General features: G+C 44.9%; 1 protein-coding gene across 1 annotated transcript in view; it reads left to right on the top strand.

The window, feature by feature from the left end:
- Positions 1-2,106: 2,106 nt before the first annotated feature.
- Positions 2,107-27,528, top strand: part of LOC8040230 (homeobox protein EMX1) — a 112,907-nt gene continuing 87,485 nt past the window's right edge. Inside the window, exon 1 of the mRNA XM_029968530.4 lies at positions 2,107-2,566. Coding sequence (XP_029824390.3) covers positions 2,107-2,566 — 460 coding nt within the window. The remainder of the gene's footprint in view (positions 2,567-27,528) is intronic.

Here is a 27,528-nt window from a genome sequence, read left to right as displayed (position 1 = left end):
GTTCTTGTTTTTAAACGTGACTACAGTGGATGATAAGTAGAACCTTAAGAGCTCTAGAAATGATTCTACCGGAAGGTCACAATTAGTTTGTGGCCTTCCGGTGCCGTCAGATGCTTTCTGCACCTGACAAGTTGAAAAGGTTGTATCCGAAAATCAATTCTCAACACGACAAACAGGACAAATGCGATGTCAAGCATGTTAATAAGCTTGTGAACTGCCTTAGAGGCGTAGTATACGAGATTTTATTCTCGTGTGGGAAGGTGTACGTGGGTCAGACTGGCCGGTGTGTGAACATGAGATTGCGAGAGCATGCACTGTCTCTTAAGTTTTCACCGGCGGGACATCTTGCTCTACACGTGCGAGATTGCAAGTGTACTCCCGTATTCCATCGAACAAAAATTCTAAGGAAGTTCAGTGATCAAAGAACAAGAGAAATTTATGAGGCGCAAGTCATAGCAGCTAAAGGGGATACATGCATCAGTGCACCGTCGGTAGCTTTATCTTCCTTTTACTTACAATATTTTGTGCGAGATCTTCGTTTAACTAGATTAATGTTCAGAGTCCTCTTCTTCCTCTTTCTTTTTCTTTATTTCATTTAATTGGAGTAGGTTTTCATTGGCATTTCTTGGTGTAAATTTTTAATTTTCACCGTACTTTTTTTTTATTTCTTAATTTTGAAGTCAAAAATAATTGTTGCTTTCTTTCGTTTTGATTAGTCTTCTTTTTCATTTCGTATTAGTCCTTGCACCTCTGCTTTATCTTCATTTTATTTTTCACTAAATATCAGTTGTGAGTCAGCGCCTGTCCGTGTCTGTGTCTTCCACTTGTCCTCGACTTTAGCGCTACTTTGAAAGTCAGTAAATCACCTCAATGCCTACAAATAATTACCTCAGCTTGGGATATTCTGTTATGAGTGATGAAACCTAGAAACCTTTGGTAATCAGCATTCAATCTCTTAACCATTCGACCTGTCATACATGGTATCACCACTGATGTCCGAAAGCACAATATATTTTACCAACTTCATCATTCTTCCGGAGAGCTCGTTCTGAACCGAAGTAAAATCGTTTCTGGGTAGCATCCGCATCCTTACCTCGGGACACCTTCCTATCTCTAATACACGTTATCGTTTGTCAGAGCCACTCTTTCGTGTGACTTCAAATTGTAATTCCGCCGGTTTTGAGACGGGCAGCTTTCGTCTTCTAAAGGCCCACATGCCGCGCGATGCACGTTAAATACCTAAATTAAGAGTAGCGCCGCGTTGGTCGATTTAGTGAAACTATGTGCACGATGCAGTGGCTTGAACTTTAAACGGGTGGACAGTACATTTACTCCACTCTCGAAACAGAAAGCTTCGCTGGATGAAAACATATACCGTTTATATCTGGGGAGAATGAGCGCCAAGAGACGGAAACTCATCCTGAAAAAGACTCGAAACGCTCGTCGAAAGCCTGCACAAGCTCTCGAGGTAAATTGCTTCCGAGCAACACATCCATCCTCCCGGAGCGGCCAAATTAGCTCGAGAGCTTCGTGGAATTCGAGTGGAACGACGCACGCCAGCAGCAGCAGCAGCAGCAGGTAGCAACGTTTCCGCGGGACGCTCAGAGATGGCGCGAGCGCTCTTCCCTCTCAACAGCGGCCAAAACACACCGCCGTGGAAGCGGGCGACCTCGTGCCTCGCGGTGGCAGCTTCGTCCCGTAGGAGGAGTACCCGCCCCTGAATCGACGGCACGAGTCCTCCCACCTCCGAGGCCCCTCCCCGGCCGTCCTCCGCTCCACGGCGATCGCGTCGGCAGCCGCTCCACGACATCCCCCGGACGCAGTTCTGTTCGCCTGTGCTCGCCGACGCTGCCGCATGAGCGGCCCCCATCCACGCTCATCGAGACACCGCAGCCGCCGTCGCGACATCGAGTGCCCGAGGATGTTGTTGGTGTCAGTGTCGCCGGTGTCGACGCCGCTCCCCGCACCCTGACCCGTTGGAGTAACCGTCCTTCCCGCGCGCGGCAGCACCGCGACGACGACCCATGCGGTAGAGGAGACGCGTTTCTGCTGGCCCCCGCCGACACCACCTGCCCCCCTCCCCCAACCCCAGCCTCGACCCCTGGCATGGTGTCTCCCCCGGAAACCATGATGCCTACAGCGGCCCCCAAGCCGAAACTTGGGTTCTCCATAGAGTCCATCGTGGGTAAGGACATCGACGACCACCACCACCACCATGGACACCACCACCGCGACCACGAGGACCTGTCCTCGAGCACGGCAGACTCCCCGCGGCCGCCCGGCGGTGTGGCCGTGCCTATGGCCACGTTCCCACCGCTGGCGGCCGCTTACGCGGCCATGGTCGCCGAGCAGCATCACCATCACCAGCAGCAGCAGCAGCATCAGCTCTCCAGGTCGCCGTACTTGGGGTCCGCAGCGGGCCCGCCGACGATGCACCATCCTCCGCACGGGTTGGGACACCTCGTGGGACCCGGTGGACCGTTCATGGTGTCTAGGGACCCGCAGCCTCTCTACCCGTGGCTTCTGGCGGCCAGACACTCGAGGTTCCTCACGCATCGCTTCGGGGGTAAGTGCCGTGATGTGCACAGTGCGTGTGTGAAATCCCCCATGGTGGCTGCGTGGATGTTGCCAGAGGGTTTGCTGGGGCGGAATCGCGTTTGAAGGTGCACATCGGTTTGTCCTGGCGTGTTACTCGTAATGGGAGGCTCTTTCTACGGTTCATATCAGCGGAACACTCTCCTCATTTGCTTTCATGCGCAATACAGTGAAGATGAAGTGACTTACACAGATACCGCGTCACGCGTGACATGCAGCGTTGTCCAACAATGATTTATATGTTACACATCCCAAGATGTTACAACAGCTCATTAATGACATCAAATCAAATTTAAGATTGCATGACCAAACCAACGTAGGACTTCTGGCAACCCATAAATGACCGATGATACACATAGCACACCTGGTGATAAGTAGCCTTCGTCAGATGAGCGCGCTTGACCTCACTTCAGGCAGCTTGCTGCTAATTCACCGGCCGACACCTATAGTCTTTAGAGCCGTCGTTGTGCAATAAAGTTCTTAAACGTTCGTAATGTAAGTTCTCCCCAAGAAACTTGGGCTTCATATAGGTTTATATAACGCCAATCATACCTTTGGCGATGTAGCCTACCACGATGAGATAAAAATCGCTTGTTTATTGTTTTGAGCTTCGTGCAGTCTAGGGCGAAATGTTACGCCTTAATGAATGCCTCAGTAATGCGCTTTTATTATTTTTACAATAGAGTCGCCGAAACGATATAGCTTCTCACTTTATTTCATTCTTTTCCCGAATGCGTCGCGCCTGCATCTGTGAGTAAGTGGGAAGATTGATCTAAACGTCACATTACAATAGCCGATAGATATCACCTCCAAGTTCGAATTTGATATATTTGAACGAAGGTCTCGTTGAAATATTTTTCTGCTCCTATTGACGCATCTGGGCGGCCGTTTCCATTGTTCTGTGTATGAGCATCGCGTCACTTTTCACGTTTCTGTAATAGCTAATTTCAAAATAACCTTAGGGCATTTAGCAGCCCTGCTTTCACAGCAAAAACGACGCTGCAAACACAACAATACTACAATAGTTTCCGAAGGCCAAATTCAGATAAAATAGACACGCGATCCGTGTCAGTGCACAACGAGAACCCGCGAGACGGAAGTTTAGCACTGTTGTCGCTACTCCTTGCACGATATGACGACACTCAAGATGAGCTAACTCGCTGCATATGTTTGTTCTAGACAACCATATAGAAAAAGCACACGACGATGTCATCGTTCCCGGTTGCTGATTCTCATTCAGCAGAGAAGACGTCGGACGTTAAAGGGAAATGCGAGTTTATATACAGTTTCTTTAAGACTTATTTTAGACTTCACTGAGCAGCTGACGCATTTGCTTTCATTGAAATATCACTCTTATGCGTTATATTGGCGATGCGGTCAAACTATACAAGGGTCACTTTGTGCAACCTGTTTACTACAAAGCTCCCTGTTTACCCAACACAAGGTTTCTGCACTGCGTCATTTACGTCATCTACCTCGATCAAGCGCGAATTAAGGAATTGGACAATGCCTCAATGTCCGACCTGGACATGGTGTACAATCGGTACTAATTGAACACGAGCTGCAGCTGAACGCTAAGTCAGAAACAAACAAGTAGTACCGGCCGACTTGATTCTTAAACGGCTGAAGTGAACCGCTAGAGGGGTGTGATTGCCGGACCTTCTGCCCCATACGAAGTCGTTTAAGCTTAGAACTGGTGAACATTAAATGGGAGAAAAAAAATGTTCCTGTTTTTTATTAAAGAAAGCCATCAAACATTTGTAATTTATACCGTTAAAGCTTGAGTAAATGAAAGGTGAAGCTTTTCATTGGCGCCTGTTGCGTCAGTATCATGCTCCGCCCGGTTATGTGCAAAATGATGACAGATGTCGAATCGAGTCCTGTTCGCTATCATTTTGAACAGTGGTCGGGAGGTTTCGTCGTCCGCTGCAGTTCACACTTCGTGGCTCTTGTACCGAAATCGAATGAACGAGCAAAGTCAAATACACTGCATCTTCTCTAAGATAGTTATCATCGATGTGGCAGTTATCTCGTCGTCCAGTTAGTGACGAAACCGACTTTGATACATTTTTTGCGCGTGTGCACCAAGTAATCGAGACAATTCAGGTATCAGTATGAGTGCTGATTGTGCAGTCCACTAATATTACCGCATTTATAAGTTCAAAACCCATATAGTGAAAAAAAAAAATATTCGTGTTTTGTAAGCGGGTTTACAAAGACAAAAATTACCTAGTTTATTCGGTGACATATTGTATGTATATCAATCTTAATACAGGATGATTATAAATGTACCACCCTGCTTTAGATGTACATGTGCGCTTCTTGCAATACTCCGGCAATTTCTTTTCACTCAAAATTAACTTACGACTGCCCCTGGTAGTCATTTACGTTAACTATGAGCTGCGTTGAGTTGCGTTCGAACTAGAACATATTGTGCTGCCCTCGGTTGCCATAGCAACGCGCCACTCAGTCGGTCGTACTCGACACGGAAATGACCCTGAATGAACCAGTCTTTATACACATCGTTTCAACCTAAGTTCAGACGTAGCCGACGCTACGAACTAATGCAGCCGATCAGGCAGCGTGAAAAGTGCACCGTCATGGTGTTTCTTATGTTTCTGTTGTGTTCTATTATCGATGAACGAATCATAAACAGAAAAGGCCTAGTGACTTGCTCTTTTGACACTTCTTGAATGATCCCTTTTATGTCGCAACGACGGCTGCGTCTGGACTTAAAGGCCGACGCCAGACTCGAGCTTCTGCAACGCAGAAGATCCTCCTCACTATGGGGGAGGAGGAAACAGGCAACGGTGGACTGGGTAGCTGGGGGGATAAGAATAAACGGGGGAAAAGTGGAAAGCGCAAACCGGACGTCGGTCTTTAAGCTGAAACAATGTATATAGTCGTCACACGAAACACGCCGTGATTACTAATGCGAGATTTTGCGGATATTGGAGATTAAACGAACTCTGTGCGACGGACAGAGATAGCGGCGGTACCCACCCACTGCCCGTCTATACGTAGTTTATAGCACAATCGTCCAGCTACGATCGCGGCGCACAAGCGCGCACACACGCTGCCCAACCCGTCGAGGCCGAAAACGTTCGGAACGCATTTCCCTGCATGGTTATATCCTCGTGGCCTCAAAGCGCGTGAAGGTTAGGAATATCGCGCTGCTGAAATTAGCGATAGTCCCACGCTGCTGTTTCTTTTTTGTTTTTCCTTCTGGGAAGTTGGTGCTAATCACCGGTTATAAGGTATAAGGTTATTAAGAATACACACTCGTGCGTATTGCAAACATTTCATACCGGAGTTGCGGGACTGAAAGGTACAGAATGCTCAGGTGTTCCTTACTAAATGCTGTTATCTCGTGGTGTTCAGTTACGGTAATGCACTTAGCTATTTTATTTAAATTTTTGGCTGTATTTATTTTTTGTCGGAGCTCCGTAATACTTGTTTCTGTTTACACGTTCAATGAAAGTGTAAGTGCCGGTCACGTGCCTAAGGCAGACAACTTGATAATTTTGTTTATGACGCATACATTGAAAAAAAAAATATACCTCGATGCGTCAAAGCTATGTATGAGCCAATCACTGCGGTTATCAAGAAAGGTCATCGAAGGATGATGGGGTTTAGATATTTCACCCAAATATGAATCGAACGATGCGTCATGGCCGCGCAATGCATTTTCCCACGTCATGCTGCCCAATGTTGCACCGCCGACTTCATTTTGTCATTGGGGCGTAATTCGTATTTTATTTCTCTCATTATATGCTGAGCTCTATCCGGGTACTTACTACTTTAGATCTACCCTCACAGAGCTATCCATGAAAGTACTGACGCGCGGCATTCTTGTTTGAACACTTCGTTTCACATATTAACTACGAGAGCAGCCGATGCTTATGCGATCCGATGGAGCGAAAAAAATCAAGCGACGCAAAAAATGTATTATGATGACGCTGACGCTCGTTCGTTGTCTTTCTGCGTCTGCTATCGCCAGCCATACCAATCCCGCACTGAAAAAGAAAAGAGCAAGATTACGACGAATTTATTGTGCGAGATTGGTTTCGGCTGGAAGTAGCGAGCGCAGAAACGACGAGCTGCGTGACGATGCGCTTTTGGAGCTCCTAGATTGACTCCGTCTGACCTTTGCATCGCTTATCACCCGGGCTAAAAAGGCTGAGTCACTGAGCTGCGGACGCGTGCGAAGTGTTTGATAGCGCACAACAAGGCAACAGCGCATGCTCAGAAGGCCTTCCACAGCCCAGCCGACAACGATGGCAGCGCGCAGAATGCGATTTTTGAGAAGGTGTATGCGGAAAGCAAGTCATCTGCTTCTTGCGGAGGAGTTTCCGTGACGTCAGAACGACGCTGAGCTCTGATTGGTTCCACTATCCCTCAATCAGAACCAACCAGAGCTCAGCGTTCTGACTCTCCACAACCCGTGCAAAAGAAGCGGGCGAACTTGCGCCCCGCATAGCGTCTCCGGCGCTCCGACTTGTTTCAAATGAGGTATAGCGGCGTGTATATTGTCATTCTGAATTTCCGAGCCTTCAACGATGACAGCTTTATAGAGTCTACCTACCTGCCCGTGATTGTATTCAACGCAACCTGTACGTGCGCGTTCACAAGTGGCCGATGCTCGGAGAAGCGCCTGGAATAGAAAACGTGTGCCGATCTCTCCCACGCGATCCAAAAGTGACACAGAAAAGGGTTGTTTTACACATTTTAGTCGAGGAGTGCGCCCGCGGGTTCGCTGTTGGAGCGCTGTGACACAGACTTCCGCTCGGAAAGTGGCTTTGCGGATGATTGAAAATAAGCAACGAACGGCGCGGCACGTGTCTCTTTTTTGCGTGGGCCCGTTACCTTTTTTTATTTTTTTGCCGGTGATGAGGTGACAGCTTTGAGCGATATATAGTTCTGTTATTTCGCGAAAATAACGTTCTGTTTATTCGTTTCAGCGTGCAGTAACGGTTGGAGGAAATTTGAGCCGGTCATCAAGCGGTTATTTCAGAAAAAACTGTCAGGAACAAATGGTTATTAGCGTCTACCGCCAAAAACACAGCGTTGCGTTGGTTGAAACATTAGTGGGAGCGAAGTAAGATACGCTATTTGTTATATTGTCACTGAAAGCTGAAACCAAAACATATCCCTCTGAAAAAAACGAAATGTTGTGCAACTGCATAGCAACTCGGTAGTGCAGGCAATAATTGGATCTGTTAAACGAAAACAAACGGAAAAGAACTAAGAAATCTACGCAACTGCAGCATTTGTCCTACTTTTTTTTTTTAATGCTGTTCATCGGTACGGCAATGTATAAGTTTAGAGGTCAGTTTATCGATAAAGGTTGAGATTCTTTGTTAGCATAATGCTTGAGATAAAAATAGGATCTTTACTAACCTGTCATTTGAAAGTTGGGTTACCACGATCATGCTTCAACTAACTCCTTTGTGCAATCGGATGGATATTGTTTGGGCACAATGAACGTCGGATTAGTTCCCTCGCAAAACTGATCAAATATTGAAATCAAAACGGATGTCGAAAAGTGCGATTGTTCGATAGAAAAATTGGCACTATTGAGGTCACCTTATGTGTTACGGTATAGCTTGCGAATAAATATTGAGCACGATATCATGTACCCATAAATGCTAAGGGGTATGAGTAACGCCTCTCGAGATGAGCTCCCATTGAAAAAAGGTTTGGTATACTCGCATTTTTGTTAGCAATTATTAAACTATAAATCAGTATTTGAGTAGTTCCGTTGAAGTCTAAAAGGAAGTCTGACGTGTCATTTATGCAAGTCTAAGAATGCACGCACGCAAACATGCGCAAGAAACCACCGAAATACCGAAACACGTCGTACTAAAATAATGAAAGCTCCAAACGCTTAGTCACGATGATTGAAACGATCTAAGTTCCCAATGACATGGCGGTTCTCCGCGTTGGTAAACTGGTCTCGGCTCGACGTTGTTCTTCTCGGCAAACACACTCTAAGAGAAGTTTCACTTTTTGCAGAGCAGATAGACAGTCAATCACTGCAAACAATGGAAGGATCCCAGCGAATAACGAAAGCCAAAATACGATAAGTTCTTAAAAAAACAAAAAAAAAACAACAAAAAAACACGATGTGCTAAGGGACAATCTTTCGCTGATTGTCCCTGGTCATTTTTGGGGTGTGATCGTATATCCCGAGCTTTGCGGACCGTTAGGATCCTCCTAATGTTGGCGGTGATTGTCTGTATTGGTGTTCTGTAGGATAGTGAAATCACAGACTTCTTTTAAAGTGTATACGAGACTCTGAGGCGAATTAATAATTCGATTGTGCCATATGGCACCATATGTTCGTACATTTCCCGAAAAAAGAAAAAAAAAACTAAAGAAGAAAAGCAATCTTTGATTGTCATTAAAGAGACGCTTTGGAATGGGTTCTTTCAATAAATGCTCGTAGCTCTCCTTGTAACACATTAAGAAATGTGGCGCTTCCACTTGCTAGCCAATCGCTGCAATCTAAACAGCAAAGCTCGGCAAAGGACGACGCTGAAAATATGTTTAGACCGAAAAAAAAAAGGCTTACATTGTATTCGTCTGCTTGACGTTTCACGTGCCTACGTCGTTCTCGGTGTTACAGCATTGTATGTTGCCTGATTGCAGTGATAGGCTCCCGAAAAAGCTTTGCGGAAAACTAGATGCACTGGACCACTTGTTTATTTAACATGGTATTAGTTCTTATCCCCCTTCGTACTCTTTTAGAAGCAAAGAAATAAAAAGAAAAAACACATTCAAACATCACTGGTACAAACAATGAAAGTACACCCATTGACATAGGTAGAGGTAATAAAATCTTTAAATCTCAAGAAGCGCGCTCAACGAAGCAAGGATTGTTCTGGCTCGCTATAAGAGAATACGCTTGCGGGCAACATATTTCGCTCCCGTAAGGAGGAAAAAATGGGGGGGGGGGGGGGGGGGGGGGGGGTTAAAACAGTTTTTGTGAAAGTGCGTGTGCTTCAGATGTATTCATTATTGCTCGCTTCAATAATTAAACTCTGTCCCTATTATTTTTTTTTATTATTTTGCGTTTGGCACTATTCGATTAGGTCGGAATTCACTTCAAGCAACGCTGCAGAAAGCATCGTACACGGCGGAAATTGAAGCGAGAATCGTTGCCAAACCCCTAAGTAACACGAGAGCCTGCTACTGAGTTTCTCTCTTCTTTTTTTTTTTGTGACATCTATTAGTTACGTTTTACGTAATTCCACAATCTTCAGTGTAACGCAACTTTATTTTTAGGTCGCTCTTGGGTCATTTCATTCGTCGTGGATAGTTCGCAGTGACTGGATCTCCAAAAATCAAATCACCCGACCTATCGCGTGACGGTGAAACTTTGAAGTCATATGTGCAATATAAATGATGGAGATTGCTACTGTTATAGTGTGTATTGAAAAAAAAAATCTCGCCATTAGACAAAATGACTGACTGACGCCGGTATTAGACGCATCATTGCACGGACCCGTGGTGCGAAATGGGTTAATTGCAGATCTGGTGGTAACGCGGAAAAACCATCAGGCCAAATCTGGCACGTGAAATGTCGGTTGCGGGCAGGTGAGTCCGTTGCGTTGTCGTCATTGAAATATGACAATGAGGTAGATTGAATGATCTGAAATTTGTACGACAGAGCGGACGGTTTCAATCCTTCATTCAAACCCGTTTCATATATATATTACATGTTTATATACGTATCATTACGTATGCGTTTCATAAAAAAAAAAAAAAAACAATTAATGCAGGTTTGATTACGGCTTATGATTCCCACTTACTGTGGATAAAATGCAATTTCACTTAATATTGTTCGACTACAAAATGAGAGTCATTTTTTGGGGTGTTGCGAATTTCTGCAACTGCAAAAGTAGCCCTCAACAGCCTGTTAGTGCAAACGTGGATAAGTATATACACTTTCGCCATAGTTGGGATGCAGTTCCAATCTTAAGTTGTGAGGTCTGCGTTTTGTGAGCTCGTGTTGTTGCTGCCTTGGATAACTTACGGCCGTTTGGAGCGAGCTACCAGCAAACAAGAAGCACGACCTTTTGCACGCTAAAAGTGTTGCGTGTAGGTTAAGGCCATGCACTGTCGTTTACCCATCATAGTACGAGGACGAAGCTTGATAAGCTTGGTCGTTAAAACGCTGATCAACTACGATACGACATCTCATATTCTGCTCAGTGCTGACAAATGCGCCCTTGCAGTACAGCCCATCACACTGCGCATATATCAAAAAGTTCACCTGCGAAACCGAAATACCAGCACGAAGATTGCAGAGGACGAAGTATGCTTTTCTGTTTTTCTTTTCTTCCGGTGTTGCGAAATCAAAAATAAACAAAAATGAACAAAAATGAAGATCGGAACATGTAAGCAGCATTTATATATATATATATATATATATATATATATATATATATATATATATATATATGCATTGACGATTGTTACAATGAGAAAATGCGACTTCCTGAGCTATATACATAAATTTAGTGTCACGACGCTCAGGCGATTTCGGTTTCCTCTGTCGCGAACTGTTTCAACATTTATGGAGTACGAAAAAGCATTTCCTGCCATTTCAAAGAAAGATTTATATAACTGGATACAGTGTTGGGACTCTGAAACGGCCTACGCCTTTTTAATGTTGGAAGCTTAGTTTTTAATTTTTGGTTGTTGTATACACCCGCGTTATCGACAGCCACGAGCTCCAGCTTCAACAGGCCGGACAAGTGCAACCGCTTCAGCCACTGCTTAAATTTCAATTATCGTTGCCCATCTTTCTTTGTACTGTGTAGACAGTCGTATGGATTGCATGGATCGGAGCTTGTGTCAGCTAGAATAAGAGCAGCTGGTCGGTCTCAGCGGCGGCAACACCAACGGGACGTACAAATTCCCAACGCGCTTGCCTATACATGCTTTCCAGGACGCTGCCGATGTGACACGTTACAGAACGGCTCAGAGAGTCGCGCGCCTCTTCGTTGCTTCTTGAAAGAAGACAAGCTGTATTAAGTTCTGATTCATCATCTCGTACTGTTTTACGCACAATAAGTTCTCTTGGATTATCTTCCATTGTGTTCGTTCGGATATAGCTTGCGCCGTCGATATAGTAAAAACAAATAGCAAACAAACAAAAGTTGTTAAAGGGTCACGCCTTCCAGCTAAAACATTAAGCCGCAATGGCAGCGTCGCAACAGCTCCGCCTGAGTTGCTTAAACTTGCTTCGCTTGATTATAAGGTATACGAGTATTGAGAACAATTGTGTATTGTACAAAAGCACAAAAATAAGAGAAGAAATTTAGACGATGATAACAAAGGCAAACACAGGTTGAGGGGATACGTATGAGTCACTTAGGTTCCCTCACTCGTACTTTCTTATAAGATATGCCGCTAGAATAGATATATAGCCTCTTCAGACAGTCTCGCTGTCATCTCTTCAAACGATATAAGGGATCGTTTACTCGGTCTTGGCCAACAACCGTTCCCAACCGACGCAAATGTGTACGTGTCTTGAGCGCGATGTCCCGAACCCTGGGTCGCATCCTCATTACGCGAGTCTCCAGCAAGCAAAAACACACACACACAAAAAAAAACGCCTTTAATAAAAAAAAGAAAAGAAAACTTCTAAAGTGACGACATATACGACGCAGACTCGCATTAATGGAGGTCGTATATATATATATACATAGTGCGCGCCGAGTGCGCACCACACAATCCGCAACTCTGGCAAAGCAGACGTGGACGACCATCTATTGTACTTTATTCTCCGGGTAGAAACCCTGGGAGAGGAGGAGACGGGAGTGGGCGAGGACGTCAGAGCAGCTCTAGCTCGGTGCAATGATCAGTGGGTCTAGTCGCAAAGCCTTTGTCTCTATGCGGAGAACAAGTCGTCTGCTTCTTGCTCAGGAGTTGCGGTGCCGTCAGAAAGACGCCGATCTCCGATTGGCTCTGATTAAAGAATAGTGGGTACACATCAAAGCAAGCGGCTTTGAGGTCTACCCGCTATCCTTCATTCAGAAGCAATGAAAGCTCGGCGTTCTGACGCCATCCCAACCTCTGCAAAAGAAGCAGACGAACTTGCGCTCCCCATGCACTCTCCGAGCACGTTCCAACGCCAAACGCCGGCGTCTGTTGTTTGGCGTCCGGCGTACGAACGCGTTCGAAGAGTGAGTGGGGCCAAATGCAGCTATAGCTTTGCGTCACTAACAGTTCCAACCAGAGCTCCGTGTTCCGGCGACATCACGCGCTCATATCCCCTCCTCTCCCTCGATTTCTACCCGTATATAGCTTGTCCGTCCGTCGTGACATTGACGTGTTCATACAACACCATCTAGAATAATGAAGGCTTCCAAACGCCCCTACTTTTCTTCCGTGAAACGTCATCACAGTCCAATGGTGCCGAGCCCGATGCCGAGCGTCCTTCCAATCGTTGATTGGACATGAGGCCCAGCCGAACACTGAAGCAGCGCTAGTATCGAATCCGCGTCTTCGCTGGATCTCGCTACGATGACGTCGAAATTCCAGTGCGCGTGGCTTTGATTATTCTAAGTGATGGTATTAATTCATCTCCCTTCTGGATTAACATATTCATTCATTCAACGTTTTCCACTAGAGGGTTGTGCATTTATTAGTTATTCAATGCTATATTCGTCAAAAACGTAATAACCGCGCGGTGTAGCTTACTGCGTTAACGCCTGTTGTACGATGATTTGTTCAGCCGGGTTCTTATTGGCTAAAACCGCTCTGGCCTGGGCTGCCGACTGATACCAAAATGCTTGGGACGGATCAAGCCCCGCGTTTCTGAGGCTCCCAGCGGCTCTACATATAATTGTTTTCTTTCTTCTATCATTCTACTGCGGATTGGTACAGAAGGTAGTAGCGGTTCAGTTGCGCAATGCACGCTTCCGCCATCAACAAATCAAAATGCTAATAGGAGGACGCAACAACAATGTGCCATAAAAATCAAATTGTCTACGAGGAACATGAGACTCGTGGGAACATCCCCAGCTTTCTTGTCCATAAGCACTTCGCACCGTCTCTTCATTGTGGTGGAAGGATATTCAAGCACTTCGCACCGTCTCTTCATTGTGGTAGAAGGATATTCAAGATATTGCTTCGCGATATCTTGAATATCCTTCCACCAAAATGAAGAAACGTAATATTCACGAGAATTGTGGTAGTAGCGCAGGACTCACATCACGTCTCTAGATAAAAAATTTACTATTTTTTTATCTAGAGTATCATTTCGTAGATACTTTTTGCTCCTCGAGACCTTTTCCTGTGTTAGACCCTGTAAGATTACCTTTTCCGCGCATACATGGCGATCGCATTGTTAATTGTAACTTGGGGGTTTTCACATTGTGACAATATTTAAATGCGGCCACAGATTAGACACGAGCACACTTGAGCACTCGATTTGGGCTCGTGACAATCAATGCCTCGGCAGACATTCGGGTAGTTTCTAGCTCTCAATCGCTGCAATGACGGAAATTGCCGAATCCTAACAATGTGTGAATTTCGGCGCGTGCACTGTGCTTTGCCAACCCCAGCGCGGGGCACCCTGTCGGGGCTATGGTGATGGACATTGGCGGCAAATAATCGGCACCGGAATATGTGGCCGCTTGTTCTGGCTCCGAGTTGAGGGTGTGAAGCATGTTCGTTTTTCTATAATGTTTCCTGCGACTGCCATTTCGTGGAGAGAGAAAAAAATCAAATGCGTGTTTTGTAAGTTATGAACCTTAGGTAATAATTGAACGAGTGATGGCATAGAGCAGGAGAAGAGGAATTAGAGATATTGTGAGAGCGCTTGATTTCCAAGCGTCGCTTTGTCGCGCTCCAGAATCGCTTTTGCTAAATTGCGGGTCTGCCAATGGGCGATGGGGATCAACACGTTTTATTTTTGCGTGTGGCTTTGGAGCAGTGTTGTACAAGATACCCAACAGTTGTATCTAACATAATTTGCTAAATACCTGGTTCAGAATGTATTTAGTGTACTACTCGAGTTACTTTCCCTGCAAAATATATTTATAGAATACAAATTACTTAGAAATGCAATTCAATCACTTTCGAACATACTTTTTCATTACATAATTTGTAGTGACATTAGTAATACTAGAATGCTTCATTTGCAAGCAACAAAAACAAAGGAACAGAGCTGCAGCGCTATTTTATACAGTCCCGGAGCGAGTTAGCATCACATTGGTGCATTTTACATTGTGATATTTGTTTTTTAGGACAAAGGAGCAAAAAGATGTCACGATCTATACTAGTCATGTTTTACATCTACAGCAGCGTCATAAGCACGCGTGCGGGTACGTGTGCCGTTACCGCAGCGAAAGCTCGGTTGGTAAAGCAACGGGTCGTTTACTCATTCCGTGAAAATGTTGGCTAAGTCAGCGCGTATTATCTCGTTAACCAGGACGGAAGCTCGCACAATAGAACTCGGAATTCACGAGATCGCGTGCTCTGTACCCTCAACTTCTTTTTCACGCCCACCTATTTTTTTTTTTTTAGATCTAAGAATAGCGCATGTTCATGCATCTATTAAATCAGATATAAATTTGGCGTGGCCACAAACATACAAAAGATAAGCCTATAATCTTTTATTTTGACTTTTCCTTCGTGTTTCCCAAACTTATTTTCACCAATGGGGTTGAACAGCCTCGACTGCTTCGTCCAGTGAGCACGAACAAATTCGTGGAAGTAAAACGGGCCAAAATTTCTCGTGCTTTTCACCATTCCTGCTAGCAGAAACGTTCGAGCTATATGCCAAGAAAATTCGCTGACCTGTTCATGGATTGTCTTCTAAATAACATTTATTTTATTATTGGCAGTTGAGTTCAACAGCTATATACCTTCAGCCGAAGTCCTACACTCTAAAAAAAAAATACCGTGCGTCTACTTTCCCGCACAACACTCGGAGAGCCAGTCAGCGTAACTTACAGAGACAGTTCAGCGAATGACGATGCTGAAACATAGGTTTAGACCAAAAGACGCAGACTGAGTTGTGACATTAAGCAATACAAGCGTGACGTTTTGCATTGCTTAATGTCACAACTCAGACAGCGTTTTCTGGTCTAAACAGATGTTTAGGCATCGTCATTCGCTGAGCTGCCTCCGTAAGTTGCGCTGATTGGCTCTCCGAGTGTTGTGCGTGAAAGTAGACGCACAGACCTTTTTTTAGAGTGTACTATCCTGTTTTATTGCTTTTAGCATAAAAAAATTGAGACCGGCAGCGTTCGTATTGACATCCCGGTCATTGTCATTGACAGTCATCTTGCTTTGCTCCTATTTTTAAATACATCTGACTACTCTTTCAGCCATTACAGTTTCTCGCTTTTTATTGTAATTTCAACAGCGGGTTAGTTGTTTAAACCCCTACCTCTTCTAAAACGTTATGCTTCATTTTTTTTAAATAACTACTTAAGTAGAGTATTATTAAAAAAAAAGTGTCACGCACACGTTACTGACCGCGCATTCTAATATGAGAACAATGAGATTTGTCTTATTGCCCGCACAATATTGACCACCGAACCGAACCGCCGCTCCCGTGGGAGAGATCATCTTGAAGGTGAACATTTCGGCAGACGTCTGCCTGGTTGGGTTAAACGTTATAAATAAAGGGCAAACGCCAACCAATCCCTAAAAGATCGTAGGGTCCGAACGTTTCGGTGCCGGCTCGGCACCTTCTTCAGGGGGGTCTATTTAAAAGAGAAGCAGCTTCTTTCTTTTCTTCTGCGGTGGAATCGCGAGCGCACCGGCTCCTCGCGGTTGCGCGTTATGTTGTGTATTCCGGCCATTGCCTGAAAACGACGAAGGGGTATCGCCGTTAGTGCGCGCCGAGAAAAAGGCAGACGCAGATGCAGTCTGTCGCCGACGCAGTACCAGCAGTCGCAGCCCCCCAAATCTCACTCTCGCAAGCTCGGGCTTGGGAGCGCGCGCTTCACGCTTTTCCTTTCCAGGTTTCTTTTAAAGCCCCTTAATGTATCAAAAAAAGCGCAAGGTGCGTCGATGCACGTGGCACATGCAATGTACAGCCCTTGGGAAGATCAGGACGGCATAGCGCAACAGTAAGCTAGATTTCAGACGCCGTGTTCTTCCCAGAAGTGGCGCGTGGCACGTGTCTCGAGCATTTCTGTAACAATGAATGGTGCCACTTTGCCTAGGATAGAGGAACTTTAATTTCTTTAAGGTTGGTGCGCTACGTGTCGTGAAAATCTAGAACTAAACTGGAGTGGACACAGAAAGCTGCCCATAAATACGCAGAAATCGAAAGACCTGTGTTAAAGGCGCGTCACCGTGGTCAGTGACGAGGGCGTGTACTTATGCTTGCAATGCGCTACTATTCCAGTGTGGTGTAGAATTCGGTGCTACGTCATTAGCTTGATTACCCTGTATCATCTAGAGCAAATGAACGAATACTACTGCTGCTGCTGCTACTTCCAGAAATGCGCCCTCTAACAAAAGGTGCCCTGTAAATGTATACACGCTGTACGCAGTTTTAGTATTTCTGGAATCGGTGAAACTGACGGTGGCTGTTGTCTCAAAAGTTCAAATTCTCCGCGTGCGCACCATTTTTGGAAATGGCTGACAGCTGAAGAAAAGGAGGGCGTGGAAAGGCATTTTATTACCACTGTGCAGCCAATCAGACTGCGACGATAAGAACGCGGATGTACGAATCACGGCGAAGGAAAGGCTGAGCATTAAGCCCTGCATTTCTTAATCTGTCAGTTATCAAAGTAACGCAATAAATTTGTAAATGCTGTATCGATTATATTCTGCATTATTCTAAAAAATCATTCGCCTATTTTGAAGATATTAAATTATGGTTGTCATTTCCTTCGGGGAGAGAGTGTTGGGGGGGGGGGGGGGGAAGCTATATAAATGTCTTTCCATAGAATAAAATTATTCCTTATGATTACCACTCTAGGTAATTTAGCTGAAGTGAATAGGAGAAAAACAGAGATAAAAGTAATGCTACTTAATTTGGTAGTGAACATTTTTACGAAGTGTCTCGCGTTACGTCCGACGTAACCCAAGTTACGTCCAAATCTCCGCCTTCCCTATAGGTACACGGGGGAGAGAAAGGAGGGTGGGGGGGAGGGTTAGGTATACGCGTTTCAGTGCTCCGTCCGGACGTAACGCTAGCCACAGCGAACATTTTAAGCAACAGGTGTTTCATTTATTAAAGCGTGAATACATGTCAACGAAAGGCTATAACCGCGTGACGTAACCAACTAAAAGAACCCGAATAAAAAAGGTCTCATTTTTTAAGAGAGTTTAATTATTGCCTTTTTACTCGTGCAATCGAATCATCTAATCAAATACCCCCATGGCCGGGAGCAATTTTAATTATCATTCATTACATCTGTCGTAGCAAACTACGAAACGCGCCATATACGAGCAAGATAACAAAGCATCCTCCCTGCGGCGATGTTTAAATCATTCATCACAAAACTGACAGGGCTTATCGGAATTAGAGACGCAGACTTCGATAACACGCGCACTTTATGAGTTCGTTTCCGCTGGGGATGTTCCGAGTGGAATAACCGGTGTTGATTAACAACCGGACTCTAAGCGACGAGATAATCAAATCTGGGCGCTTCGGATAATTTAATGGACGCGTTCACCCGGCGGCGGCGCACGTGGATAGAAAGCAGGAACAAACGCGACTGGTGTTACCGTTTTACGATCACCTTCGTATAGAATTAAATAGCGCAAACCAACCGCAAACCAAAGTCGCAAATCCAAGTGTGTTGTAGGTTAGCTCCTCCCACAAAACTCTCTGCTCGCCACGATTTCCGATTTTCTCCCTATCCGTCTCTCCAGAGTTTGCTCCGCTAAAGTGTAAAGAATGGAGGTCCTTGTGAAGAGGTGCTTGTCCCGCCCTCCTCGCAATGTGCGGTAGTCTAACGAGTTAGTTCGGTACAGTCTTCAACGACACGGAGACTCATTCGCCTAGACAGTTTTTGCGGCAGTACGCGCACTACGGTGGCCGCATTGACACTTCAATTTGTTTGCTCTTTAGATGGAAGTAGAAGGAAAGTTAATTTAGTTCCCCACGCCAAGCAATCTGGGCCTGATCAAAGCAGATCCTACTCAGCCGCCCGAAACGATCACCGAATGGGCTTTCAAAATGCTGGACACTGTATATATATATATATATATATATCTTAATATCGCGTTCCGGTCATATTTAAATATGAGATTACCCCCTCCCCTTTCCCAAGCGACCCCCTTTCCAATATATATATACGCTTTAAAGTATCGACACTCCAGCCAATTTTTGTGCTTAAAATCGTTCTTGCCGGTTTTCCGAGCTTTGTCTGAAATCGCTGGAAACGCCTTTCCGTGCTCCGGTAATATTAAAACAGGCCGCGGCGGAACAAAGCAGTATTCTGGGAGCTTTCCGACAGGGTATATAGAGCTCTCTTACGTCACGACACTGTGGTGGCGCTGCTGTCGGCACAGCGCATGCGCAGAATCTTCGCTTCAGTCAAATCTGGTTTCTGCCCGTGGCGCATTGTCCACGCCCGGTGTGGGCAAACGTGTGCTTGTTTGTATCCAGTATGTGGTGTATGAAGGAAAGCGCATTTTCAGAACAGATCGCTATCGCCCATCCTCTATGCAGTCAGCTCCAAAAGCGCGGCGCCTACCAGTAGGGAACTGAGTGCCGGTACTCTGAGCGTATAGAATATATAGACGCTTTAGGGACTCTACAGATGAACTATAAGCGACGATTCCCGAAACCGTGTCTCACCTCTTCTCCTTCTCGTCGACACGCTGTAGAAAGCCGCGTGTTGTACAAATTTCCGCGCCATCTGATCAACCCGTTGAAACACAGTTTCGCTCTTTCGTTCCGTTGGGGATCGTATTCTTGTCTGTCTAATTTAACGGTCCTACATACTCTGCGATAACTCGTTTATCTGCGCTCTCATACGGCGTCGCGTATGCCCGTCCGGAGGGATTATGAACTCTTTGTAGCAAGCTCGCTTTCTCTCGGAAAACAAATATAATAATCACGGCGTTATAGATCGCAGCAGCACGCTCCTGCAGTGACATCATGATGCATGGCGCCTTCTGTGTGAACTGCCGGACGATTCCCGTTTGCGCTTTCCGCGACAATGCAAATCCGTCGCCGGGCGATATGGCTATACCTGGGCGGGTGTTCACAGCTGCAACCTGACAAAGAAACGGATATCAAAATGCAACGGCCGGACTTGCATTCGGTACTTTATGCGTACTATATGGAGAAAGAAACTCAACGAAGGAAGATACACATATATTTATAAGATAGAATTCATATGTGTGCTGGCTCATGGAGGCCCAAAACACTTGCGTAAACCCTTCAGTCCAGTTTATATGTAATATATGACTCGCTGTCCTAAAACAAATGTACAAATAATGTTTAAGCTTTTTTCGGGGGGAGGGGGGGAGGGTGGGCGGTTTTTGTTGAATGGAGCTTTTTGTTAGTTTTAGATGAAAATACTTGTGAATATTGATATGCGTCTATCGTTGCCACACCCGCAACGCTTCTATTCTTTTTTTTTTTTTTTTCGTTGATGCAGAGGGTTGCGGTACTTTCATTCTCCGATTCTTGGATAACAATCGTTGCGCTTGTAAACGGGACTATACAAAAAAAAAAAAATAATAATAATATCGAAGCGCCAGTGTTTCCAGCCGTGACGGTCCGGCTTAAGGACGTATTGCGCCGAAATGCATATGACATGTAATCGATCTGCATGTCATGGCCGCGGAAGAATGGGTTTTGATTTTTTTTTTCTTGTTTTGATTTTCTTAGTGTTGCTGTTACACCAGCTGCCTTGTACACGTGTTATTCGTGCTGTGATACCCGACTTCAGAGTCTCTGCAAACGGCATGGAAGTAGCCGCGGTGCCGTATAGAACGCAGACTAACGATGCAAATATTATTTGCGATGAAATAAAATTGTAAACAAGACTCAAACAAAGCCTTTTCCATAAAACACGCCTCAAAGAGCGGTACTGATAGCGATTGGACATCACTTTGCGGCTTAAAAGCACTCGAAGAAGGCGTTAGTCGTGCGTATTCCTAAAACTGCATCACAATGACAAATGAAACACTCGTCGTACCAGTGGTGTGTCATGGAGAGCCACAGCCCAAAATGTTTTACAAGTTCACAGGAGACGAACTGTTTGAAGCTTTCACGGGTATGACAGCAATACATTTCATGTCGCAGTTTGGCAACTACCTACCCTGTGATTAGTACAAATGGAGTAGGAAAGGAACTGGAATAGGGCATTTTGTCTTCTAGCGGGTTTTATCTAAGTAATAACAATAAGCCCGATATTCACGGTGAATGCTAAGCGGGTGGCTTGAAACACGGGCGCACGCATCATAGTGAGGTGAAAATTGCCATAGGAAACGTCCGGGCGCGTCACCGCAGGAAGGAAGTTGCGAACGACATTTCCAAAACACATTCGCCATTTTCAATCTACGCTAGCATCATAGCGGAAATTCGAAAATAAGTATGACGCACTTAAACGCTTCATTTGCTTCCTGGAAATTGGTGGTGTTCCGTAGTGTAATGCGCGTACTGTTCCTTTATTTTTTTTTTTTTTTTTTTACGTGAGTATTGCGTGCACAAGTATACTTCCGATCTTGTACCAAGTATCGCTCACTATCCTGTTTTGTGCTTGCAGCATAGGTTTGTGGTTCCATCCGAGCACGAAAGCTATGATGGATTGCGACCGCGAATTACACCACCCGGACAGTTATGAATTACCGTTTCAAACTTGACTATTTAAAACAGATCGGTTTGCCCGTTCAGATACACATTAATCGTGCTTTCCGGCTTAATCGTAACAGAGTCAGTTTTAATAAACAAATGGTACACAATGGGTTAACCGCCAGTCCCTTACAGCTTTTAATAATGAATGGGGTTTCATATGGTCTATATTCGCACAAGGCAAACAACAAGACTCGCCACATGTCACGAGCCACCTGTTTAGTTTTTCTACACGGAATACGTTTGTATGCTGCTACTCCACAAAAAAAAACAAAAAAAAACTTGTTATGCTCGATCGCCACGCGACCACGCTCGGTGTACAAGCAAAGCACGAATACAAGAATGCTCCCGACGAGAATTGGACTTAATATAATGGTATTTCCAGCCACATACAGTATATCGACTGAGCTAAGTAGAGCACGTGCGTGGGGACAACTAACAACTAATTTATAAAGTAAAACAAAAATATATATATATATCAGGGTGTCGAACCGGAACCGAACCGGTATTTTTTCCGGAACTGAACCCGAACCCGAACCGTTATATTGCTATCGCAATGAACCCGAACCGGAACTGAACCGGAAAAAAAATAACCGTTACCGGCTCATGTCAAAACGGTTCGGCCACGCGCTGTTGACAAGGAATGTGCTATCAATGCCATTGGTTTTTTAAGTGCCGTCAACTGACACACACCTCGCTTACATATTTTTCTTCTGCACTCAGTCTTAGGAATATAAACGCTGCATCCATGAATCTTGACAAACGCTGCATCCATGAATCTTGACATAGGAACCAGTATTGCGCTGGTCGCGGCTTGCACGGAAGAAAGAAAATTGGAAGGCTGTGCAAAAAAAAAAAAAAAAATCGCGTCACGGGATGTCATTTTCCTACAATCTCGTAAATCCTAAATGCTGCTGTGTGCTCATTTCATAACACGTTTCTAGAACGCGCGAGTTCTTGAAGCTTGCTTCCATCAGAATGAGAAAAGAAAAGGCTGTGGAGTTTGATAATAATGCATTCGGTTTCGTATAGGCACTTAGAAGCTAACATATTTGTGAGACAGCGAACTCTTCTATTTTAATATTTATCCTATTACGTCCTTCTGGCGTTGCGTTCGGTGAAGTGTTTTTCATATTCCGTATCTTGTTTAATGAAAACTTCTTTAAGGGTCTAATTTGAGTTACCGAAGGCTAGTTCAAATAAAGAAAGCTGTATTTTCTCCCCACTGTTCCTTCAATTGCTTACACGCCGAGGTGGCAGGATAGTTAGCGAGTTCTACTTGTAAGTGGGTTTGTAAGGAGGTCGCGGATTTTACAGCTACTGCGTCGGACCCAATTAGATGAAGTCCGAATGCGTAAACGTCGGTGAGGTAACCTTTGAGTGCACATAAAAAAACCATTCCCGGTAGAAATCCCTGAGCCTTACACTACGATGTATCCCGTTTCGTATGTGCTGATTTCAGATGTTTTATTTGTAATTTATTTTGATGTCGCAATTCGTCATTTATAATTTCCGAACCGGTTCGCGAACCGGTTCAGCGCCCCGAACCAGTTCGCGAACCGGTTCGCGAATCGAATTAATCGAACCGGAACTGAACCGGAACAAAATAAATTTACCTGAACCTGAACCGTAACCGAACCCGTATTTTTTTCGGTTCGACACACTGATATATATAGCTTAGTTTTGCCTACCAAAACCGGGTGTTGCGTATAAGAACAGTGTGTAGGCTAGTAGTAGTATGCGTTTTGGGGGGTTTGGGAAACCGACTGTTGATGGGGCGTACTTAGACGCCCATGTCACAGTCGAAGTGTGTAGGTTCCGCTTGCTGTCTATGTGTGACGGGTTGCGGGCTGGTCTGTGCGGGGCTATCGCCGCAACCACACACTTCATGCTGGTAATGTAGATGAACACATTCTGTGTCCCCTGGTCTTTGAAAGCATGATCAAGTTAGTGTACATTTTTCTTTTTCTTTTCGAACTGAGGTTTGTTTGCCATTTGTGACACAAAACCTTTAAGCGGAGTTGCTGACAATCTCCGCTTTGTTCGTTTGATAACAGTATTAAGACGCATTCCCACTTGCGACTCGAAGCAGTCGCACGACCGACCAGCGACATATGCGACAAGCGACCACAGATGTTCATACTGCGGGTGATAGGCGAGTCGCTACCGCCGAGTCCCTTTTCGAAAGCGTGAAGTAACCGCCGCCGATTCCATCCCTTCCACTGCAGCACGAGTTTGCGTTTCGCCGCTTTACCATTTTCGCTGTCGCGCCGCTACGCATGCGTTGCTCTTCCCATAAATGAAAAACTCCTGATAGTTGTTTAGGCCCTTTGAAAAAGTACAATGAGTCCACAAACGGTACATCTCAGAGCGCACTCACTCGATTTTCCACGGTACAGTATACATACATGTCAAGCCAAAAGTGTCTCAAACTTGCTGCCAAACCGATTTTTTTTTTCGTTTGTTTTAGTTAAGATTTTAATAGCCCAGGTCAGAGCCGCCGCGGAGACATAACCACTTACTGGAACCAAGCCGCTATATAGCGTCTGACCGGCATGTTGGTTGCAGATCCCGTAAAATGCCGCAGAGGGACGTCAACAAACCCGACGCGGCACGCGGCACTTCCGGGGCACCGCTGATCGGCTCAGCCACCAGGAGGCTCTGCAATCCGCCTCAAAGCCACGTCTGTTCCGAACCGGTCGATTTTGTGACCGTTACCGTCGCTTTTCCAACGAACAACTGTCGCGCGACCGCTGCGATTGGAAGTGTGAACCCGCCTCTAGTTGCCTGGTCATTCTTGATTACAAAGTAGAGCGCTATGTATACGCCAAGCGCGATTCACGAGGACTGGCCATCAGTTCGGAACAACTGATGGTTATTTATTTTATGTTTTCTACTAAGAGATGAACGTAGACTGGTATTAAACTTCTTCAACCTCCGACATTTGCTGACGGCAGTTTACCGGTAGAAGCGCGTGATTTACACGCATGAGGACATAAGCTATAAGAGTGAAGAGGCAGCTCCAGGATGCTGGTCTAAAAAAAGAGCAAAAAGCTTTAACTGAAAGTGTTGCTTCGGACTCCAGAAAAATTATTATCGTGATCATTTTGTTTATTTTGAGTGGCCCACAAACCATTTGGCGCCTCCTTAGCGGCGGACACAACAATGTCAGAAAGTAGTAAAATTGTTCGAATACGATAAAAAAAATTAGAAAAAGCAAAGTTAGAATTAAGTAATGGTAGCAACACTCAGGGCCGGGCGGTATTGCGATACAAATGTATCGCCATAGTATCTTAGATATGCTATTGAGTGTTTGTATCTCTGTATCGAGATACATTCGAAAAATGTATTTGTATCTCAGTAGTGAAATACATTTATAATATATCGCTTGTATCGCGATACTTTGCCAGAATTGGGTATCTCGTACCATTTGTTGCCGTTTTTTACGATAAATTTAAAAGAGAACAACATGTCTGGTGCATGGTGTTTGAGAATTTATCATAAGAACTCGCCCTATAACACGATCCTTCACAGAAGGTTGCAAGAATTACAGAATAAGCTCTCACAAAGCCCTCCACTTTTTTCAATTTAGTAGAGCGAATGATGTAAAGGAGTTGTGTGTAGAAAAGGTACGACTCTGTTGTCTAATCTCCCCACATTACGGGTGACTCATACCCTAGTTATACGGGCGCTCTCAGCTGCCATTGAGTCAATGACACTTGACTCAATCGCGATCAGCCGGAGTTACACGGCGGCGCCAACTGTCACCGAGCCGCTGATGACAGTTGAGTTCAGCTGAGCTCCCCTACCTTAGCTCAACTGAACGGACTTCCCCAACGAAGATATAATAGCGCCTGTCCGCGGGACCGCTGCCGCCGACCATCGTTTGTGAGGCACTTACTGTTTCGGAATGCAGGGGAGGCGTCTTAAAAGAATTGTAGCAGCAAAATACCCGGGAAGGAATATGTTTAGGCGTCCTAGCTGCCGCTAAAACGATCCCGGCTAGCCGGCAAGCCAGCCAACAAGCGAGGATGGCCAAAATGGCGGAGGAACTGGCTGTATAACTGGAGAATAGTAATGGTTGCACTGATCCTAGCGGGCGGTAGCTTGCACCACCTCGCCTAAAATATGCGCAACCTAGCCCTGAATTTGTTTTGTTAGTCGTGTAAATGCCGCTAAAATGCAATAATGTATTGAACATAATGTACGATATGCTTATAATAAATAAAAGATGTGTCTCCGAGTAAATTACTTCAACAATTAGACGGATCACGTGGCACAATAGCTAGTTTCATTTTAGCTTCAACTGGGTTCTAGAGAGCAGTGTAGCACCATCTCAGCTCAGTTCAGATCAATCACAGTTGGGGCCGATGACTGTGATTGAACTCAACTACAGTTCGAAGCGCCCGTGTAACTAGGGTATCAGAAGCATATAAGACGACAGTCTCAGATGCGCCCTCACGGCAAAATAGGGTTACTTTCATGCACACGCCTTTTGTTAAGCAAAGCACGCAGTCTTTACCGTTCAGCAACCATGTTGTTCACCCGAGGTGACATGTTTTTGTTTTGTTTTGTTTTTACCGGCATTAATTATAAATAGAGAGTTTGAGACAAGGGCAATTGCAGAGAATGGCACAGAAAGAGGAGCACAAGCATAAATTAATAATAGCATTCGCCACGAACTACACCCTCCCCGCATAGAACCGTTCGGGAACAAATGTATCTCTATAAGTATCTGTATCTGTACTCCGGAATATTTTTTAACCCTTTTTGTAGAAGTACACATCGCGACACTGTTAGCGAGAACACGAAATCGGCGCATTTCCGCATTTTACTTCTAAATAGTATTAGCGAGCACAAAATTTTATTTCTTACATTATAAAACTAAATTAGCTCTGTTCGTAGCAATAATATATTGGATGACATCCCTCGGTTTCATAAAGCAAAACTGGAAAAATCGACGATCGCTTGTTCGTGCTAACAGTGTCGCGCTCTGTACCTCAGAGATGTCCCGTTGCTTTAAAAACAAATGTATCTCAGTATCTGTATTTTAGGCCTTAAAATACATGTATCTCAGTATTTGTATTCCCGAATACTTTTTGGAGTATCCCTGCCCAGCCGCGCAACACTTTTTCTAAATTACGCTCGTCTAGACTTTTTGAAGACATGAACAGTCTAGCTACGAAATAAATTTCGCGGAAACTTATGGCTACCATGTCCGTTCCGGGTTCGCCAAGAGTGTACAACCGGTAAAATACGTGAGCCTCAAAGTCCAAACTTCTTATGTTCGAATAATGAGAGCTGGAGAGCTTCTGGGGAACATTCACGAACGATTTGTCCAACGCAGATTGAATGCAGACGTGTATAGTCTTCAAGGTGTTATGCACGTATACGAATGCACAACTGCGGTGCGGACGCAGTCTATACTGAATCGGCTATTAGTGGGTTCACATCATGCGATATTGGTATTCGTGGAGATAACGTTTACAGACGTTTTAGCAGCAATTAAGGAACCAAATGGGTTTAATCAGGATCAGAAGTTCAATATATTGAAAGATTTACTCGCGAAGATGCTCCGTTCATACAGAATGTTTGTCCGGCAGCCCGCAAGGACGTATGAGTGCGGAACGAACCTAATTTCCGGATAGGCTTAAGGTTCAGATCCACCGCGTATACCGTGGAACGTTAACTGCGCCACGGCCTAATGGTCCCGTTAAACTGGAAAATTGTTGAAATAGAAACGCGACTCGTCGGCCTGTATGATAAATGATAAAGTGTAGTAACATACGCGAACAAGGGCGGAGTGCTCCGGGGGAATATGTATGACCTGTCAATCTGTTTTATTTATTTTTTAATTCTTTTCTCATAACAATTTTCTTTGTAGCAAACGCCTGCGTTCCTACGAAAACCTGTCGCAATGCATTCGTGGAGTTGCGCTGAATGTTTCCGCCGGTGCGCTCTCAATTCTACCGTTCATTAAAAAAAAAAAAAAAAAAAAAATTTGCAAAAGTAAAGTTGGCGAGCGCAAAAAACGTTCTCCTCGTCAACATTTCCGAAAATTAATAACGCTGTTTCAGGTTTAAAAAATGCGTACAGTGTCCCGCTTTAGGTTTTATTCAAGTATGAAAACAGAAAAG

Source organism: Ixodes scapularis, unplaced genomic scaffold (assembly GCF_016920785.2).
Source record: "Ixodes scapularis isolate PalLabHiFi unplaced genomic scaffold, ASM1692078v2 PGA_scaffold3__209_contigs__length_174095766, whole genome shotgun sequence".
NCBI classification, from domain to species: domain Eukaryota; kingdom Metazoa; phylum Arthropoda; class Arachnida; order Ixodida; family Ixodidae; genus Ixodes; species Ixodes scapularis.
Note: the sequence above shows the minus strand (reverse complement) of the source record. Positions and strands in the feature narration are given on the sequence as shown.